Source organism: Xyrauchen texanus, chromosome 36 (genome assembly GCF_025860055.1).
Source record: "Xyrauchen texanus isolate HMW12.3.18 chromosome 36, RBS_HiC_50CHRs, whole genome shotgun sequence".
Taxonomy (NCBI): Eukaryota; Metazoa; Chordata; class Actinopteri; order Cypriniformes; family Catostomidae; genus Xyrauchen; species Xyrauchen texanus.
The window spans coordinates 27660519-27682342 of NC_068311.1; the positions used below are offsets into that span (position 1 = coordinate 27660519).

At 37.1% G+C, this 21824-nt stretch overlaps 2 protein-coding genes across 2 annotated transcripts in view; one reads left to right on the plus strand and one right to left on the minus strand.

Annotated features, from left to right (window-relative positions):
• The window catches only part of LOC127629935 (tumor necrosis factor receptor superfamily member 19-like), a 35614-nt gene extending 17234 nt beyond the window's left edge, over positions 1–18380 (plus strand). The window contains exons 6-10 of the mRNA XM_052107252.1: positions 13170–13331; positions 14155–14277; positions 14500–14602; positions 15537–15786; positions 16878–18380. Of these exons, the coding sequence (XP_051963212.1) occupies positions 13170–13331; positions 14155–14277; positions 14500–14602; positions 15537–15780 (632 nt within the window). The 3' untranslated portion in view covers positions 15781–15786; positions 16878–18380. The remainder of the gene's footprint in view (positions 1–13169; positions 13332–14154; positions 14278–14499; positions 14603–15536; positions 15787–16877) is intronic.
• A 404-nt stretch (positions 18381–18784) lies between these two features.
• Positions 18785–21824, minus strand: part of mipepa (mitochondrial intermediate peptidase a) — a 35413-nt gene continuing 32373 nt past the window's right edge. The window contains exon 19 of the mRNA XM_052107244.1: positions 18785–19645. Coding sequence (XP_051963204.1) covers positions 19545–19645 — 101 coding nt within the window. The 3' untranslated portion in view covers positions 18785–19544. The remainder of the gene's footprint in view (positions 19646–21824) is intronic.

Here is a 21824-nt window from a genome sequence, read left to right on the forward strand (position 1 = left end):
AGAATAGCGTGGGTCTCCGTGTGTAACGCACTCAACAAGACACGTGATAATATGCGTGGATTGACAGTCTCAGACATGGAGGCAACTGAGATTCGATTCGCCACCTGTATTGAGGCAAGTCACTATGCCACCACGAGGCAGGCCATCGGGAGAACTGGGACTTTTCCCGATGGTCCACGATAAGCTGAAATGGGCCGCTGCGTTATGCAGAATGGGCCACAAAACAGCACCACGATACGCCGAAGTGGGCAGCGATAAGCAGAAAAGGACAGCAACACCCCCAGCTTAACAACTTTTAGGCCAGATTCTATGTAAAATCCCCCAAACACACACAAATAGACTAAAGTGCTTATTATGGGGTTTTGCAGAAATATGAGTCGTTTAAGGGATTTTAAGTGTTTAAGAGAAAGCAATTTAACACCCACAGCTTCTGTCTGAGAACACTGCTTATCTGTCCATGTAAATGCATAAGTGGCATTCTTACAGGTTCTTAAGAGTACGCGTGGGCATATGTGCTTAAGTGCGTCGGGGGAACCCCAAAGTCTGATGTAAAGGGAAACGCCATTACTGCAGTGCAATGAATCTGTCACATTTGCATAGTGCATGCAGATTTGTGTCTTCAGCAGCTTTCATGCATTGAAACAGTTGTCTGAAGAACGTGTAAATGAGCTATTATAATTTGATATCCACAGAACTTTTTACTCTACCCCCTGCGTAACGTCATTAACAACAGCTCTATATTGTTGAACCAACTGTGGTTCAAACGATTGATGTGCAACACATGGTTTTGGGAAATACTCGTGAATAGCCAGTAAAGTTTTTTTAAACGATGAATCGTACTTTGGTGGTTAAGCAGTGAGTTATGTAGTTGAATGGGAAATGCACCCCTGAGAAGTTACTGAATAAACATTTAACTCACTCAATGTCATTTACGACTCTGAAAAATCAATAACTGTTACTGTGTTGAGTTGTACTTAAATTAGTTTTAAAATTTACTAGTTGTTCATATGACACCGTGTAGTTAAATATACATATTAGCAACAGCATTTGTTGTAATAAATGGTTCTTTAAATCTTCTCAAATATAATACTGATTTTGTTGTTATTTTTGTAGATAATATCGTACACTGTATGTTGCCTATAATATAGTTCTATATAAAGTCCTCAAAAGTACTATGAGTCATTATTGGAACTGATAGTATTGGAACCAGAATAATTACATTATTTACGATTTCCATCCCTGTAGCCCATACAGTCTTTGTGATCCACACAGCAATGGTTTACAATCAAATAAATGCCTCTTTATGTCCTCTCTCAGGACATAAACACAACTTTCAGTGTCATTGTATGAAACTCTAATGCTTTTTTCTGCAAATACACACAGACTATGTTAAACGCATAGAATACAAAGCAGTGTATTGTTCTCAGGCAGTTGGCGGCTCTAATTGGGCCCATTTTACCCACCATTGAGAGCCATTGTACAAAGCCTTGTGTCTTTAGGTGCTAACACAGGGAAAGGCGGGAGAGAACTTTTACTTCCCAAAATTGAATGTGACTTCCAGAAGGTTAAGGCATCAGCAGCTGCTGTATGTGTGGGATTGGCTGTGTGTATGTAGAGATTGAGCCAGGATAACACTCCTGTGCCAGATGTATAAGAAGATAAACTATAGGCGTATACTTCAGCTTGACCTGTGGATGTGACAAATTTTATCTCTATGTAAACTCTGGGTTACGTAATCGTTAAGCGCTACGATTTTTATTCATTTTGATGAGTGAAGAGGAGAGGACACCAGAATTCTATTACTAGTTTAACATGTTTTAATCATTCAATTTTTTTCATGAGGTTCACTTATAATGTTAAAAAGTTTTTTGCACCAAAAACACTCTCTGACCCTTAAAAGCATTTTTATTACTACCGGCACATTAAAACGTGTATGAAAACACCCTTATTCGCATGTGGCATGTACTTACAGTTTGCGGGTTTGCTGTCTGGCATAATCAAATTTGCACTGCCCAACCTTCAATAACATCCTGTAAACAACAACCATTGTAGTCTGATTCACAAACAAATTAAACTTATGAGATGGTTCTAATTAAGTGATGAATCAGTTAATTTAATGAATTGGTTAAAATTACTCACATCGAGTCCTGTTTGCAAAATATGTATTACAACGTGCCCTAACCAGAACAATTCGATTTTTTATGATCTTCAAATTTATTTTTCTCTTGTAGTTCTGCGATTTAAATTCACTGATCCGGGATCAGGGTATCTTTGGCCTTTTGCTGCTATACTTCAGTCTCAACACTGATCCAGAAACTCAAACTCTGATCAATTGTGCATGGAAATGCCTGAAACAACTCCAGAACGTTCCTCTCCTCAGGCATTATCTGACAGAGTTCAGCAATCTCAAAAACTGTTTACATTTTTAGTTGTATTTCTCATCCCGACCCTTGGGGGGCGCAATGGAGGTTTTTTCTTCTCTCTCTGGTTTGCACTAAAATGGAGAAGAACACATGATTAGCACAAGGGATGCTTCTCGTTTCTTTAATTGTGCATCCTCGTTTCCTCGCTCCGCCATCATGAAGTATCCTTATCAATTCTCTAAATGCACCCAGAGTTGGCAAAGAATGAGGGTGCAAGAAGCGTTCCAAGGACGCTTGAGTGAGGAAGCACTGGAGCATCCTATGCGGAAGACACACGCATAAATTATCCTCCACCTTCACATGTGAAACAACAGTTTTAATGCATGCTTCACCTTTGCAGTTTAAAGTCTTTTAATTGAAAAAACACCATATCGATTTTGTAAATGCATGTTATTGATCTTATTGTGAATGATTGATCCATGCATAGGTTTTAAAATTTTTTGACCTTGTAATCTTTAATCAAAATGTCATAACTCGATTTTACGGTGAAACGACAGACGTCTCTCTGGTGACGTATGCAGAACCTCTCCAATCATTTAGTCCGTTTAAACCCTGCCCCATCTTATAAATACCACAACCTTGTGTAGAGTTGAACGAAGCGTCAATCGCACATTGGTGAAGATGGCAAGGTGTATTTCCGTCTGATTTCCTTAAAAACTATCGTTCCTTAGCCCAAACTTCCAGAGTTATGGGTCAGCTGGCTTGAATGTACATTTCGAGTATGGAGGAATAACGGTGAATTTGAGGTTGTGTTCGAGACATTTCACGACTGAATTGCTGAGGTTATCACTAATGAATACAACACTTTGGATGCCTCTAGAGATTATTCATATTTTTTAATGCAGTTATATTGGGATGCACAGCACGAGTAAGTGTTTTTTCCTTTATAATTAGTGTATTGTGATTCAAAACGTTAAAATATGGTTATCTTTTACTCACTCGTTTTTCAGCGGCTACAGCCTCTTTGTCAAGTCATTTAAATTTTGTTTGTTTAGCGCCTTTCACAACCCACATCGTTTCAAAGCAGCTTTACAGAAGATCAGGCATTAACAGACGATAAAACTGTAATGTCTATAATGTCGATGAGTCATCATTGTGTAATTGGATAAAATACGATTGTTAATTGTGTTTAAAAATAAGTAATTAAATAATAATTGTATTAATAACCCCAGTGAGCAAGCTGAAATCGACTGGCGAGGAACACAAAACACCATAAGATGTTGATTAATGGAGAAAAATAACCTTGGGAGAAACCAGACTCACTGTGGGGGCCAGTTCCCCTCTGGCTAACATCATGAATATAATGTAAATATTACTTAGGTATAGTTAAAGTCATGGTTTAAAATTATTAAACTAAGTAAGTGTTAAGGGTCAGTGTTTGAACATCGATTTTGTCTGAACTGTAAGATTAATGACCAATGTCTTTGAAGTTCACATAGATGCAATTGTCCTTGTTAATTGGCTGATGAAGGCTTTTGTTGGCAATTGCCGCAATGTGCTTGTGCATTTATGTAGTCAGTATGATTAATAATGTGTTGAGATCGCTGCTCAGTTTCACCGATAACTGGCTGGTAGGGGTGTATGTATCCGTTGCAAACTCGCATTCACATCTACTTTCATTCTGCTATGCAACGCCCATAGTGTCACAATCCAATCATCAACCAATGGATAAACTCAAAGCCCCGCCCTGAACTTTCTTTCTTGTTCAATAAGCTGTTTCACACAGAAATGAAGATCAAGTCGGTTGCAACTTCTGTTTCATGCAGACTTTAAATAAATCATAATTGTCCCATACTTAAACAGTGCATCTTGAATTGTTAGTAATTATTATTAATATATTAATAAATCAAGTTTCAACAACATAACAGCAAGCGCTCAGAGGTGATGCGCAGAGTGAGCGAGGACTCTCAATTTGTCATTTGACAAATACATCTTGTTTTGATTCCTCCATCCTCATTTCTTTTTCTTGCATCCTTTCCTAATTTCCTAAGAGGGTGGAAGTAAGGAAAGGAAACCAGGATGGACAATTTTAGAAATGAAAAGCACCCATGGTATTAGCAGCAGTGAGTTTTCTTTCATCTGCTGTAATGACCCTAGTTTGTGAAGCAAACTTGTTCAAATCTCAATATAAGTGTTGTGCATTGTTATGCAATGTTTGATTTATTTAAGGTACTTTGTTTTGGTGACTTACCCTTATTGTTTGTTTGGTTGTATGTACACAGAGGGTTCTACTTGGTAATGATGTATCTGTGAACACTACCTTGGTGCTAACTTAATGGAGGGCCAAGGCTGGAGAGTGGATTATTTTTAACAAATTGTTATGGACTGTAATTTCTGGATGGAATGTATATCACAAATATTTCTGATCTCATTCATGGAACACTAAGACATCAAAGACTCAAATCTTGGGGAGATAGTGTAACCATATCTTGGTTGTATTTAATACATTTAATACATTTCTGTTTCCTGTGTGAGCAATACATAGCATATACAGTTGTCACGTGACAAAAGAACAAACTACTCGGACCAGAAAACTGGAGAGGTGAACTAATCGTTTCTGTTTCCTGTATGAGCAAACATAATGTATGATATTCCTTATTTAGAGAGCACAATAATATGAAGACAGAGCCAAATCCCGGACATTTTAGCCAATTTTTAAAAGTCACTGTAGGGTGGGATTGATACTTTTTATGGACTTCAACTGAATTTAGCGATGGACCAAGACTGTAAAGAGTTGTTAACATTTTTGGTCTCTGGTCCCTTGGCCCATTCTGAGAGCCAGAGGAAGAAAATTGTCCTCTTGCGGCTTTAATGTACAGTATTTCATCTGCTGCTCTCTTCTTGTCATGGGATTGCTCGAAATATTTGGCAAAGCCCCCCACAGCTGTCCCATCGAAGCATCTGAACTGATGTGAAGCCAATTTATAAAAGGGTCACATGAGAGCTGGACTGCTGCTGGGTTGGTAATGGGTGAGAGTAATATAAGCTGGCATTTTGGATTCTGCTTAAAAGGAATAGATCATCCAAAAATTTAAATGCTGTCATTATTTACTCACCCTCATTTCGTGCCAATCCAGTATGACTTTCATTTTTCCCGTGGAACACAAAAGGAGAAGTTTATGTTGTAATCTTAGGTATTTACCAGAATTCAAACCCAGCACTACTGGAGTCAAATCCTCAAAAGCAGCCCAGTATGAAGGGAGAGAATATGGAATATTGTCAGATTGGGCTTGGATCTATTTTGCATCATGGTGCTTTTCAGTCATGGGAAAATCTTTGTTGCAAATTGAATACAGCTTCAGCTAATATAGATCGTTAGATAATTGGTTCCAGAAAGCATTGGTCAGTGAAAAAAATCATCCAATATGGTGAAGGGAGTTGAAGGAAATGTATATCTAAAAGTGTCTTGAGAAAATAATGTTTTTATAACATGTTTATGACGTGCCAAAAAAAACAAAAAAACATGCGTTAATAAAATGAACACACTTAAACATTCCTCCTGACCTGTAATTAAATTCTGTAATAAAAGTACGCATTTTCCTAGCATCGAATTTTTTTAAATTGAAGTACATTTACTGTGTGTTTTTACGAGCCGCGTCAGCAGGGGACAGTCAGTGGCCCCTTCTAGAGTAAACAGATGTTTGAAACTGAATACTGTTTGCGAATAGACATTCAGACATCTGCCACACTGCTGTGGGAGGCATTTACAAGTACACTGAAACATTAGGACACTCAAGATTACATGTAAAATGTGTTATCAATGACTTTATGCCTCATTCTATGAGTAGAATTCACATGAGGTCAGTAAATGAAGCTGTTTTAACCACACAATGTTTATAGTAATTCACAACTATTCACAGCGCTTCACTTTTTCCACATTTTGTTATGTTACAGCCTTATTCCAAAATGGATTAATTTCATTATTTTACTCAAAATTCTACAAACAATACCCCATAATGACAACGTGAAAGAAGTTTGTTTGAAATCTTTGCAAATTTATTACAAATAAAAAACTAAAAAATCACATGTACATAAGTATTCACAGCCTTGGATTGGGACTTGACTTGGACTTGATTTGGGACTTGAATGCAAAGACTTGAGAATTAATTTTGACTTGCAAAAGAATGACTTTGTCCCACCTCTGGTTGTTAGCATAGAAACAAACTAGCATCAACAACACAAATCAACATTTGTATGGTGTACAGAGTTACTTCCTGTAAGTGTTACTTCCTTTAAATAAGTGACTTCAAATAAAGGACTCTGATATATTTGAAAAGTACAGATACTTGAAAAATGTACTTGAGTACAGAAACAGATAGGGAGGTGCCTGAAGCAGAATACCATGACTTCAAATCAAATAACGATTTCTACCAAATAATAGAAAAATATTATTTAGACTGATTATATCAAACAAGCACAGGAAGAGAGTGATATTTTAAATAAATATATCTAAAATGACATTGCAATGGTGAGTCTGTAATGTTATGTACACTACCAGCAAGCACCAACCTTGACAACAAATGAAGTGAATAGTGACCAGATATATAAAGTGTTTAATAGAAACCCACCTGGAATTTCATGATCTAAACTATCACAATCGTCTCTACTGTCCTCCTCACAGTTGTTTCAGGCTCAAGGCCATGTGTTTTAGTTTGTCATTCTCTAAAGTCAACAAGCAAGCGCACATATCAAAGAGAATAGTCTATTGGCTCATGAAGCGCAAGTGCAGCGATACTATCAGCAGGTGAGATCTTTTCAATGGGACGCTCTTTGTCTGTGTTTGCTGCAGCTGTGGAACGCTGATAAGAGGGGAAATGTTTTGGTTTAAGGGGGGTGGGGGTGAAGTGGTTTCAGATTTGTTGGCACACAGACATGACTGTAGACAGAGGTTTAATTAGCAAACTCTTTAGGACATGTAAAGAGTTTTGGTTCTTTTTCTCTCAACATGATCTTTACATGTTACTGCTACTTGTTCATATTCTTTACATGTCTTTCTCCTTCAGTGTTTTTGCAAATCTACATATTTTTGATCACATTTTAGAGAGACAGGAAATAATAGGCGAAAGAGAGGGAAAATGTCATGTTGCAGGCTGGACTCGACCCTGCATCATCTGTGTGAGCACCACAGCTCAATGTGTTTTGAGCATGTTTACTGCATGTTTAGATGGGACGAGTCTCAATTAAATTTTGAGGTAATCAACATTATGCCACAAATGCTGTTGATTGAGCTTAACTTGTATTGAAACCGGAATATTTCTTTAAAGTAATTGTAAAATAATAAATGCTAGACTTTTATGTTGTTTCACACTCTTTCCCCACATTTTTAGTAAAATATGACAATATGACAATAATATCATACAAATTTAAAAATCTCAATTTTCCTAAAATAGTCTTCATTTTCAACATGCAAAATTTTATATTTCTTTATTTAATTTAATTTTTTATTTTGTAGTAAAATGGGACCAGGACATTTTGTTGACAAGCTTTGTGAAAATTACCCTATTACTCTTCTAAACAATCAGAATTGAGGACAATAAAACAGGTAAAATGATCTCATAGACTTACATTGAACATCATAGACTTACGCCAGTAAATAACCACTTATAGCAACCAACCAGAACTCACTAGAAACCTCATAACAATGTTTTTATAGCCACTGAAAACACCTTATCAACCACACAGCAACTCTCTGGCAGCCACCCGACTTTTGCAAGAGCAAGCACCATTCACATTTTCTCTATAAAATGTTTACTCTAATTGACTACTGTAATAATCTGATTATGGGGTAATGATCTCTCTTTGAATCCCAATAGGAAATTCATCAAACAGGTTGTATAATAATGTAGTGATAATAATAATTCAATAAGTACCGAATATAAAATACAATCTTTAATCCTTAAAGGATGAAATTATTAAATCGGCACCTATAGTTTGACTGTTCAGTCTTGAAATGGAACACACACACACACACACACACACACACACACACACACACATACATATCCCCTATAAGCAAACTCCTTTGGAGAGCTCAAGTGGTGTTGACATTGTCTCACAAAGAACACTTGTATCTGTGAAGGCCAAACCCATGTTTACTTAATGATTATTTTACCATAGAGCAAATAAAGAATGCTTGTGTTCATCCTGTGAAAAGATGCTAAACAAATATCTGGTTCATATTTAACTTTATTATACAGTATAAAATAAAACGTCTACAGGCTTTATCTCTATGTGTGTCTGTACTGTTTTCTATCCCAAAATTGTCAATGTTAGACTTGCACTTGGTATGTCATCATGACTGTATGCATTGATATGCACTTTTAGTCCATGTTTTATGACCTTTACATTTCTGCTATTGTTGAAAAATCTTCTGATTGAAGAAGTCTCTAAAACTGACTTTTCTTGATTGCAAAAGTCAAATAAGTCTAAATAAGAAATATTTAAAGAAAGTAGGCTTTACATTTTTTTAAAGAAAAATATGAGTAGTGTTTGTCAATGCAAATCTCGCTGGTTTTCAGAGTGTTGCTATGCGGTTGGTAAGGTGTTCTGGGTCATTGCTAAGAGTTTGCTTTAAGTTTCTAATACAATATAATATTCTGGTTCATAAATATGACTTGGGTCCCTCGTTCAATGTGAAAGGGATTTTTTTTTTCGTCTGTTTTAACATCTGCCAGGAGAAATATGTAAGTTCAGTCGCTTAGGAAAGTAATAGACCCTAGTCAGAGTGGATGCCATATTTAATTGAACACAAATGAAAAGGAGGCTGTGAGGGACAGATGTACAGTCCTTTTAATATGCTGTATCGTCATGGTCACATTTACCTTTGCAAGGCGAAATTCAGTGGGCAAAATATGGTCATCTCAATGGGAATCCTCATAATCGCGAAATTCCCCGGCAACGAATTTTCCCTTTCGAATTTCACGTGAAGTTCAAGTTTGGTTCAAGCTTCCTCGCCATGCCTTCTTCAGCTGCCGAATTCCGCGTGCAAAGGTAAATGTGACCATGCCTATAAGGTCATTTTTCAAAACCCATGTTTTCAAGAGTGTTTTGTCCAATGGATATTTCTTGGAAAGATGTATTTTCAATGTGTCATTGTCTGAATGATCGACACCAAGGTGGGTTAGAAAATGTCCTGGTCAAATTTAACACCAAAACAACACAAATAATTATGAAATTATATTTGGCATTAAGAAGATGAAGCCTACAGTTAGTACCACTAATATTTCTTGCATTGTGACAGTTTTTTGGGATAGTTCACCCAAAAATGTTTATTCTCTCATCATTTACTCACCCTCATGCCATCCCAGATGTGTGACTTTCTTTCTTCTGTTGAACACAAACAAAGATTTTTAGAAGAATATCTCAGCTCTGTAGGTCCTTACAATGCAAGTGAATGGTGGCCAGAACTTTGAAGCTATAAAAGCACATAAAGGCAGCATAAAATTAATTCAAACGACTGGTTAAATCATTATCTTCAGAAGAGATATGATAGATGTGTGTGAGAAACAGATTAATGTTTAAGTCTTTTTTTACTATCAATCTCCACTTTCACTTCTTTTGTTTTTGGTGATTTGTATTCTTCGTACAAATCGCCACCTACTGGGCAGGGAGGGAATTTTATAGTAAAAAAGGACTTAAATATTGATCTGTTTCTCACCCACATCTACCATATCACTGCAGAATATATGGATTTATCTTTGGAGCCATATGGGTTCCTTTCATGCTGCATTTATGTACTTTTTTAATCTTCAAAGTTCTGGCCACCACCTACTTGTATTATATGGACCTACAGAGCTGATATATTCTTCTAAAAAAGCTTTTTTGTGTTCAGAAGAAAGTAAGTCACACACACATCTGGGATGTCATGAGAGTGAGTAAATGATGACAGAATTTTATGACAGTGTAAAAAAAAAAAAAAGATTCTGTTGTACAATTATTATAATTTTTTTTTTTTATTAAAATCAGCAAAAATAATAGTCATGTATCAAGGGAGTACTATGATGTACTGTATACAGTTAATATAATGACTATCTTTATTAGCATTGCAGTAATAAGAATTGGTAAATAAAATTTGCTTAATTGTCATGAAAAAAGTCACAATGTAAAAAACCTTAATGACCATAAAAACATTTTCTGATTCTGATATTGGAGTGAAATAGAACAAGGACTGTTTCTTGACAGGTTTTGAAAGAACCACCCATGTATACAACAACTCAACCGATTGAACTATATATCTATCCCTCACTGCCTCATTTTCATTCACGTGAAATTACATATGGTGTTTACCCTGAATAAGGCCTATAATATCACTAGATTTCAATGTATTCATGTGTAACTCTTTGTACAACGTCTCAATGTCTCAAAGTGGGATGAGCCATTGGCCATTTTCACATTAAACATTTGCCTGATGCATTGTCAACTATTTTTTACCCCAAAAATGTATGATAAAAAGACGCATGATAACCCAAATTATCTCAATAACTTGACTGTTGGTGTCAGAGAACACTGACTGTAAAACCCCTTCTTCAGGGGAGATCAGTCACTTGATAGTCCCTCGCTTTTGCTCAGATCACTGTTGTCTTCAGGGTAGGGAGCGCCCTGAGAGGCAGTGACATCAGATGTGGTGCCTGCAGACCGTGGCAGCTGTTTTCTCAGGCTGATTACACATTCCCCAGCTGACTTCAAACATACAGCAGTGACTGCCCACGGCCTTGATCTTCTGCCTTTTAATAATAGGCTCGCTAGTCTGGCAAGTGAAGGCCCGACTGGCCCGGGGTGAAGGGGTGAAAAATTATCGGCAGGTTGGGAATGTGCCCTTCACCTTCAGGACATTCCTGCCATATTGAAGCCCGTTTTTCCTTTGGAGCTGATTCCCAGCAGCAACCACAGCACAAACACACTGAGGTTGGGGTTTTCGGTATTGGCAGGTCCAATGGAAGATGAGACAGAGTGTGTCACATGTTGTTAAAATGAAATTTTAGCTGTTTAAAGTCTGCTGTACAAGTTTTAGTCCAGAGTCGGTGGAAGAGGGATTTGGGTGTCATTCATGCATTGAGGATTTTCCTCAACTCAAGTTTTCTGGAGTTTTTTTGTGTACTGAAATTTCTTTATAAACTGAGCTTATACCGGGCTAGTAGGGGGCACTCCCTACAGAAAAAATTATAAAAAATAATATGTAATAAATGAACAACCACTTGCTTGATCTTTACAAAATATGTGTCATTTTAAAGCTTAGAATCTGGAATTTACAATGAATATAGATGATCCTACCAATTCTTAAATAAAGATTTTTAATTTACTGATGAATTAGAACTGTTTTGTTCACACAATTTGCAAATTGGTTTGCACAACAAATATTTGAGTAAGGTAATATTTTGTGTCGGTAAAAACATCAAAAAGATTAGATATAGTTATACATCAATTGAAAGTTTTCAGTCAGTAAAATGCAATGAGCAACTTTGTTTAATCAGTGGCCAAACTGCTGTGAGTATTAGTAAAACTCCTTCGCTGACACACAGAAATGTAATAAACAGGTGTGTCAGGGCCTGGGTAGCTCGGCGAGTACTGACGCTGACTACCACCTCTGGAGTTGTGAGTTCGAATCCAGGGCGTTTTCCTTATTATTTCCTGAAACATACATATAACATAGACACTAGCTGGGGCGGACTGGCCATAGGGAGAACCGGGACTTTTCCCACTGGGCCAGCCGCAATAAGCTGAAACGGGACGCTGCGTTATGCCGAACAGGCCATAAAAGTCTGAAGAGGGACACAAAACGACACGGCGATATGCGGAAGGGGGGTTGTGATATGCAGAAAAGGACAGTAGTATGAACATGTTTCACTTCACAGAGGTCTGCACGAAGAACGTGGGTTTATCAGAATAAATGGGAAATCGCTAAGGGTTCCTTTGAGTTGTCGGGAAATGTATACATCTGCTCGGATAAAGAGAAACGCTCTAGTCTCTCAGAACGTTCTTATGTCAGCATACCCTGACCTCATACAAACTCAAACCGGTAATCTTAAGGCTCTGTTCACACATACCATCAATATGAAAATGTATAGGTAATGATACAACTTTGCATTAAAGAAAATTGCCAGAGCAAAATTTACCAGTATTTTCAAAATTGGAAACTGTAGTTTCATTTCTGGAAAAGGCTGTATGTGTGAACGCAACTGACGACATATCGCATCTTACAGCAGACTATCCCAATTCAAAAGAGCCAAAACACAACATAATAAGTAGATCATGAAATATTCCTCAATTAGTGTACATGGAAACACGATGCACACAAGGGTGCTCAAGTTGTGTGCGTACATGTGAAATAAAACCAATACATTTTATGAAAATTATCTAATTATATGTGTTTAGATGCCCTTTGTGAACAAAGTCATGACATTTTATTCAAACTGGATGATGTAAAGTGGTTTTCAGAAAAGAAAAAAGTTAATCGGAACAACAGTACAACCCAGTAAAGAGTCTGTATGGAAAGCCATGTAGCATTACTGGATATTGACATAACTCTCTGAGCAAATGGATCCAGCTTCATTACTTGCAAAATGACAGTTCAAGCATCCAGTCCCAAATATCTGATTTGAAAAATAAATTTGAAATGGAGTAATGTGAACTTAGCTGTAATGGCTTTGACTTTAAATGTGAGTTTTAAGATTGAATGGTTCTTATGCTAAAAAACTGAACTAAGGATTCTTTGTGAGCCAACTTCCTCCCTTCTGTGTCTTGACTCAGGTATCAGGCGAGTGAATCTGGTTCCTCTGCAGTCAACAGTGGCCAGCCCCAGGGACATGGCTCTTGCTGCAGTGATCTGCAGTGCTCTGGCTACTGTCCTCCTGGCCCTCTTCATCCTATGTGTGATCTACTGTAAGAGACAGCTGCTGGAGAAAAAAACTGGTAATTCACATTAACTGTCTTTAATCCTCTCTGATTAAAGACTAGACTTTTGAAATGATTTGATATCAGTGACTTTAGAAGAGTCACATTTTCAGTACCGCCGCTCCCAATAAGCAGTAGGGCACCAACTCCCTAGGAGGGCAACAAAGTCCACCCTCTGCCCTTACTCACACATTATATGTTATTTAAGGACCTGAAAGCAGTTGCAGAACACAGATGATTGCTTTGCGCTCATATCACATGAACCACCCACCCACGTCCACCTGGAACTCTGCGTATGGCATAACACTTTATGATAAAAAACATTTTAAAGTATTTTAATCATCCTTGTACATTTAAAATGTACATGGTGGTGGTAACAATGTTTGTCAGTAATTAAGTTGATTCAATTAACACCGATTCAATTAACTTGAAGCAGATCTAGACCTGTGGTAATGAGGTGGAGGAGGGTTTCAGACAGAAAACTCTCATAGCCTGCTCTAGGGAAATCGGCTTACCTGTCAAAAACTCAAGCAATTTAAATGTTCGATAAAGAGGCAGTATGCAAGTTGATTGGCAAATGTAAAAGGACCTTTTAGCTTGGGCCATAGAATATGCAAGCCAATTGGCTAACAGATTACATGTTTAAAGAACTAATAAGCGACTCAAGACTATGAATTTCAGTGATTTAACCACAGTTAAGGGTGACGTAAAATTCTTAGCAGTGGTAAAATCACTATAAAATATGGTTTCTTGTGGTTAATTGCTTTATTTGAAACTTGGTCTAATAACACAATTCTGAAACTTAAAAGTCTATCTTTTTTTTTTGTGCCCGACTTCTCAGTTTCCTTGCAGTCTCACGAAGGTCCTTATGTGGGGTCTGAGTTGTCTTGTCTGGATCGTAGAGTGCTCAAGTTCTCCCAGCGGCCATGTTGTCACTGCCATCAGGCTTCAGGACATACCTGCGGTGAGTTTCACACACCTTTCTCAAGACTTACTAACACATTGCTAAATTGTTGGAGTGCAATGAGGAATCTTGTGTTCACCCTGGCTAAGATGATGGCTGGATGAGCCAAACATGTAAATTAATAGGTAATGATCTGTCAAATGAAAATTGTATTAATTACATACAGTTCTAGAGAGAATGATATCTATGATATGATATCATTTTGTGTGGTTTGTGTTCCAGGTCCTGCGCACCTGATCCCATCTCTATGCTGTGATGACACCTGGAGCCAGGGCCACGGTCGTGAGTCTCGTCCCTTTCACTCTCAGAGCAGTCTCAATGAAAGGTGGGTTTTCAACCAGATTGTAACCATTCAAATTTTAAATGAGGTTAAACAATTGGAGCATATAGAGCTATAGGATGCTCCCTTGCTCCCTATTTAGTGAATGCCTTAACCGCCAGTGTGTGGTCTGTCTGCACTGGTCTCAGAACAGTACAAAATGTACCTTATTTCATCCTAACTCTGTATAAAGCCCCTGAAAGCTAAATCTTTCAGCTTTTGGATGAACCCATTGGTTCTAAATGTGATATTGCACAGTAACTATAGGATTTCTAATGAAAACCTTATGCTGTTGTACATATTAGAGTACGTTGTGTTTAGCAGCGTGGCATTTCACAATAAATCGCTCAAATTTTAAAAATGGCATATCGGATGAATCTAGAGACTAATCTTTTGACTCAAACAGGTTTCAATGTAAAACCTTAAGTTTCTCACTAGATGTTGTTTTGTTGGCATTTCTCCCAAAGACAAACTCTGCTGTGGTCAGCACCATGTTGTTTTGTCACATGACACTGTGCAAGTTTAACACTTTACTGACAGCACAGTCTCCTGAACCGAGATCAGTAATTTAAATGATGCGTTGTCTATAGCGAAGCCAAAATACAACACCCACGCAGGTGAATGCAGGGTCGCACAAATCTATGCATAATGTATTATGTCACACAGCTTGCTCACAGTGTACAAATTGTTACACACCACATGCGTGACTATTTATTAGGAAGGTTTTCAATTGTATTTGTCAGCAGATAAACGTAGCGCATGTTACTAGTTTAAAAAAGTGAATTTGGGGATTTTGGTGTAAATTCAAAAAGTAACAACTCTTCTCGATACTGCCAAAAAATAATCTGAAATAGATAAAACGTTGCTTGCAACATATTACCCCTACACCGATCATACACTTAATGTAAGAAATGTGACACAGCCTATTATTCCCAAACAGTCTAGTGAATCCATCTCTGGGAACCAGTCAAGCAGATCTGTGCTGTGCTCCAGAACCCCTCTTAGAAGATGTCCCTCTCTCCGAGGCATGGTCACTCGTACAGAGCACCAGAACCCCAGATTATGTCCGCTGCAGCTCAGATTCCACACAGAGATGTTCCTCCTGTGAAGACGACGAGGAACATGACCTGCAAAGCTCAGGCCTGGTCTCAGCTGAGCTTGAGGATGGGACAAACTGTCTATAATTGAAGGTAAATGCTCCAAGAGGTGAAACTAATTACAACAAATTAATCCCAAGTGATTTATTAGAAGGACAATTCCCACAGGGATCAATTGTCTGGATCAAGGCCTTGAACCTTCAGCCTTCTGGTTAAAATTGTAGGTCTAATTGATTAGAAAAGTAATAGCAACAAACCCCTTTTCTCTTTCAAACCTACTACTGTAATGCCTGAGCAAGAGTTTGAAGGGAATATTGCTGAGTAAATTAGTCAATATATTTATTGCAATTTACCCTATCAATAATGCATTCGGTTCTAGAGGTAGACCGATATATCGGTATTACAGATTAATCGTGCCGATAGTTCCTTTTTGGAACTATCAATTACTGGCAAAAACTATGCTGATAGTTTTTTTATCCCTCCGAATTATTATTTATTTTCAAGGAAAATTTGACTATATTGAAACGTACCTCATCAGCACATACATTGTGTCTCTTCATATTGTGAATAATAATATTAATAATAATATATAGGCTATAAAAAGTTTTTTCCCTGGTGTGGTTGAAATAGAAACCATCTCTGGGATTTTATTCATTTTGAACTCTGTCTTCGATGTCTGTGCAGACTTAGAAAATGTTGTAACATTCTATGAATCAATTTTAAAAACTAAATCGCCCGATTAATCGGTTATTGGTCTTTACCACCACCTAAGTTATCGGAATCAGCAAAATCCACTATCAGTAGACCTATAGCTCTGACATGAACTTTTGAATGTAACTATCGCACCCTTGAGTACTGAGGTTTGTTACCGACACAGTAATGCAAGAGTGCACGTTAAGCACCTTCAACCGGACCATGCATTGGCAATGCGTTGGCCAAGCACTCCAGTCTGCATTCACGTACCTATGTAAAGTACTTTTTGTTTCTGGACCTACACACCAAAGTTGAATACTTAGGGTTAGGAGTCTGTGGAATCCTTAACCAGGACAGGAAGCTGACAGTACAGGAAGCTTGCTAAAGTCTGGAAAGCCGAAACTATTCCAAACCATGTACATTTTAATTTAGCTTGATTGATCCAATACTAAGAGATTCAAATGTTTATTCAACATCTTGTCTTGTTCCAGGATGACTTACTCTTATCTCACCTGCTGTTGGTCTTTGAAAGCCACTCTGGAGGTAAAAAGAGAAAAGGAAGATCCCCACTCAGATATCATTAGGCCACACACACTGAAAACGAGTGTTTTGTCATCTTTCTCCAGCAGTCTGTGAGAGCTCAACCACAGCAGTCTACAGAGACTTTATTAATAAGTGTCAACAAAACCACACAAGACAAAACAACTCTTGAGAAGCTGAGGGAAGCTTTTTGGAAGTGTATTGTAAAGAAAGCATTACAACTAGCCGCTAGTTATACTGTATATCCCTGCACTGACTACCTATTCAGATGGGTTGAAGTTAAAGAGCACCTATTATGGTTTTTAAACGTGCCTAATTTTGTTTTAAAGGTCTCATACAATAGATTTACATGCATCCAAGTTCAAAAACATGACCTGCACTTTAGTTTGCTCATAATTTAAATTGCAGCATTAACATTTTTTCCCAGTGTCAAAAACGACTTGTTCAATGATCCGTTCTAAAGGATTAATTCTAAACTCCTACTCTGCTCTGATTGGTCAGATGTCCCAGTCTGTTGTGATTGGTCTAACGCATATGGCACTTTTCCACTACATGCTAGGGTTCGACTCTGCTCGCTTTACTTTTCTGAGCTTACTTTTCCACTACAGTTTAGTGCCGCCTCAACATGGGTGGGATTATAGGCTGATTGTCATAGATGCGCCGCCTCTACTGCCGTGACATCATCTTAAACACGACACAAACATTACTGACCATAAACAATAGCACGACCGCTAGCCGTTAGCTACTAGCTCATTGTGCTGCATAAAGCAGTTGTTGCATGTTTTTTTTTTTACTTTTCCCTACTCTGTTGGTAGGTCCGGTGGTAGCGGTGTGCAGCCAACAGCTGAGACACTTCCTTAAAGACTTTTTCGTTTTGCGTCATTTCGTTTGTCGCTAAAAAGAGGAACGTCTGCACCTTGTTTATTGACCATGGCGTGGTTTTGCGCACAGCCATTTCTTTTTACAATTCGAAAGTCACGTGATCAAATGATACTGCTATCGCTGTTGCTAACTTTAAAACTAGCGGGTTGATGTCCCGTGTCACAAATCCAGTGACGCAGGTAGTGACGACTCTCTCTGACCAATCAGTGATCTGCAGTCAATTTATTATCGTCTTGGCTCGCTTGGAACCTCAAACAAGGTGGTACAAAAACAAAAAGTACCAGGTACTATCCACAGTGGAAAACCCCCCAAAAGCGAGCAGAGTTAAGCTATACCGTGCAGTGGAGAAGCCCCTTTAGTGTAGAATTTGAGGGCAGATCAAAGCTGTTCGCGAGCAGCCAGTGAAGACCAGAGGCGGGTTTTTTGTTACCAAATTACGTAGGTTAGTACAGGAAGTCTGGAATTACTAAAGTCTCATTTCAGGTGTTCAGAATTGGTTCTTTCTTTTGGGAGTTAATAACTCCATTTGACATGCACTTTGAGTTTTGAAACTTTGCAGACTTTTTTTTTTTACATTGACAAACAGCTATATAACACAGTACATGAAAGGTAACATTTGAGAAAGCATAACAGGTGCTCTTTAAAGTTACACTGCAGGTATTAGTAGCAGTTGTGACCTCAATTGTTTGGATTGTTCTTAGTACATTCAAAGTAGATCAAACTGTTCATGGTAAAGACTGTGTGCGATCTCCAGTGTGTTGAATTGTAGATATTGTATCATAGTAAATAGAAGGACAATATTTTTATAATGCCTTCACTCTTGCTTTTGGTAACGTTTGGTAAACCTTACAAATTTTGTTGTTCATCAAATTTGTAAATAAAACTTTACAAACTTTGCTGCAGAATTATTATTTCATGAAAATGATGAGTGAACATGCAAGAATGTTGCCATGCAGTAATATTTGAATTTTTTTATTACAGAATTATCTGAACATTTTACACACTTTGTCATGTAATAACACATGATATTTTTTAGAGATATAATTGAAATGTTCCTTTTCCAAGGCATTATATGGGGGGAATCTTATGAAAATATGTCTTGGTCATATTTCTAAATTAAAAGTTATATTTTGCATATAGAAAATCAAGCCTATTTTTTAGGACCATTAAGAATTTTTTGCATTGCGACATTATTTTCATGACAATTAAGCTAATCTCTCTCCCCCCACCACCAAATTCTCATAACTGTGTTTCTGTATTTCTATATACAGTTATTGTTTACTGTATATCAGGAAATGTATAAACTATATATACATTTTTTTTTTTACTTAACATTATAGTTTAAATACAAATATGATTTACAATTTAAATAATATATATATATTTTTTATATTATGTAATGAGACTCTTTTATTGCAATATGGTAAAGATAATTAGGGGTTAAAAAGTGCTTAATTGCAATAATAATAATAATTGTAAAAAAACAAATCTCATACTGCAAAAAATCTTAAGTGTCCTAAAATTAGGCTTTGTTTTCTTAAGCAAAATACAATTTCCTATTTTTTTTATTTTGGGGTGATATATGACCCAAATATGTTCTAGATAGGTTTAATGAGATTCACCTGCATATACATACGTGTATAATATATATAAATATATACACACATACACACACACACCACAGTGCACTTCTGCGAAATAATTGTCACCGTTTTTTCTACTTAAATTGTTGCAGTTCAGCCTTCAGAATCCATGATGAACGTTTCAAAGTCAGGGTCGAGGTCAGTCACGAGAGCGTTGACAAAGTCCTCAATGGAAGGTCTTTCCTGCAACATGCCTGGACATGAAACAAGAGGGGCAAATTCCAGCTGTTACAGACACACTATCAAGTTTCTGCAAAATGAAAGTCATTTTAAGATGTTTAATGGCATTATAACAATAAGCTTGTCCTATGATAATTACTTGTTTAGTTAAAGTTTTACTAGATATTTCACACTGACATTAAAGCGAGTCTAATATTCTGCCTATCATCTCCTTTTGTGCTCCACAGAAGAGTTTGAAACAACATGAGGGTGAGTAAATGATGACAGAATTTTCATTTTAGGTAAACTATCCTTTAGGTTAAAAAAAGGCACCAAAGCATTTGTGTGGCATTTCCTCTGGCAGAGAAAAAGGGCACAGGTTTTATCTTTCCTAGGTCACATTTTAAAATGACAATATCATCTTCCACTTCTTCACACATAGGAACTGCTCCCCAGTGCAGTGAATGCAGTATGTGTGTGTTGGCCTCCTAAACTGTGCACTCGATTTACAATTCCTCTACACTGGCGCTTTGAAGTCATTTCCCCTTGTAGAGCTGCCAATGTAAATACACCCTCCTCCCTTCCCCCTCTTTCCTCCATGGGTCACCTCTAACACACGCACGCACACACGCACACACACACGCACGCACACACGCACACACACACGCACGCACACACGCACACACACACGCACGCACACACACGAGTCCAAGTCCACACAGAGCAATAGGCTGCACACTACCCAATAGAGTTATTAACTAAAAACTGATGCAACAGCAGTCTTACCCACAAACCCCATGTGCAAACCTTTATGTATGTGTGCATCCTTAAACTATAAAATATCTAATGACATGTATAAAAATTAGTGGTGTACATATTTACACTTAAAATTATGTAATGCATCATAAAACCTGAAATTTGGTCATAATATGGTTAAATTTCATTAATGATTTATAATAATGCTTAGGACAATATATTTATATATACTTTATATATAAACAATACACTTTAAGCTCAATCAAAAGCATTTGTGGCATAATGATAATTACCAGAAGAAAAAAAAAACTTTGATTCGTCCCTCATTTTCAAAAAAAAAAAAGAAAATGAAAAAGAAAAAAGGCACACATTGAGGTTACAATGAGACAATTACAATGGAAGTGAATGGGACCAATTTCTGGAGGGTTTAAAAGGCAGAAATGTGAAACTAATAATTACATAAAAGCACTTCCATTAATACTTCTGCTAAAACTTGTATTAAACATGTATTATTTGAGCTATAAAGCTGTTTATATCAATGTTTTTACAGTTGCGTTATGTCCTCATGACAACAAAGTTGTAAAATTATCTATAACCTTAACCAGAAGGGGTTAGTAAGTGATTTAATCACACTAAAATCAAGTTTTCATGCATATTGTTTATGTTATGTGGCTATACTTTTGAAACAGTGAGTATTTTCATGTTTACAGATTGGCCCCATTCATTAATTTGCAAGTAAACTGCAGGTAAAACAAAAACAGTAAATCAATATTAAATGATTTTATGCCAAAACAGTCACACACACCAGTTGTCTATAATGTACTTGACATGACCTGGGAATAAAAGAGACATGCATGATATTCCTCACCATTGGGGGAAAACACATTATTGCTTAATGAGGACAGTTTGTGATCTTGTGAAATTATGGTGGTTTAAAAATATGTGATATTGAAGCTCACACTGGATCACACTAAACTGATCTAGTCTCCAGCTTCAGAACCACTTTCCATAATGACGGCAATTTCCTGAACTTACTCTAGAGGGGATTTCAACCAGTGAACATTCCAGACACATATTTTCTTCTTTCAAACCAAAAAATATCCATCAAAATCCTTAACGAGTTAGAAAAATTTTATATCTAGCATTAAAGGACCTGAATAACATCCACGGGTTTAATAGGATATACAGAGAAAGATTCTTCAATTTGTAAAGAATAGACCACGTAAATTCTGAACCATATCAGATAAATCTATTGAGCTTCATAGTCATGATGCTTAAGAGTTGGGATGTATAATTAAAGTCACCTAAACTTACAGATAAATAATTATAATCAAAATGATTTCTAAAAATAAAATGTGTCAATGTGAGTGCCCAGGTAGGAATACACAACAGTCAGGATTGAACGAGCTGTGGAAATGATTCTTCTGCACAGACCCTTAGGGCTTCTGGGTGGAGTTT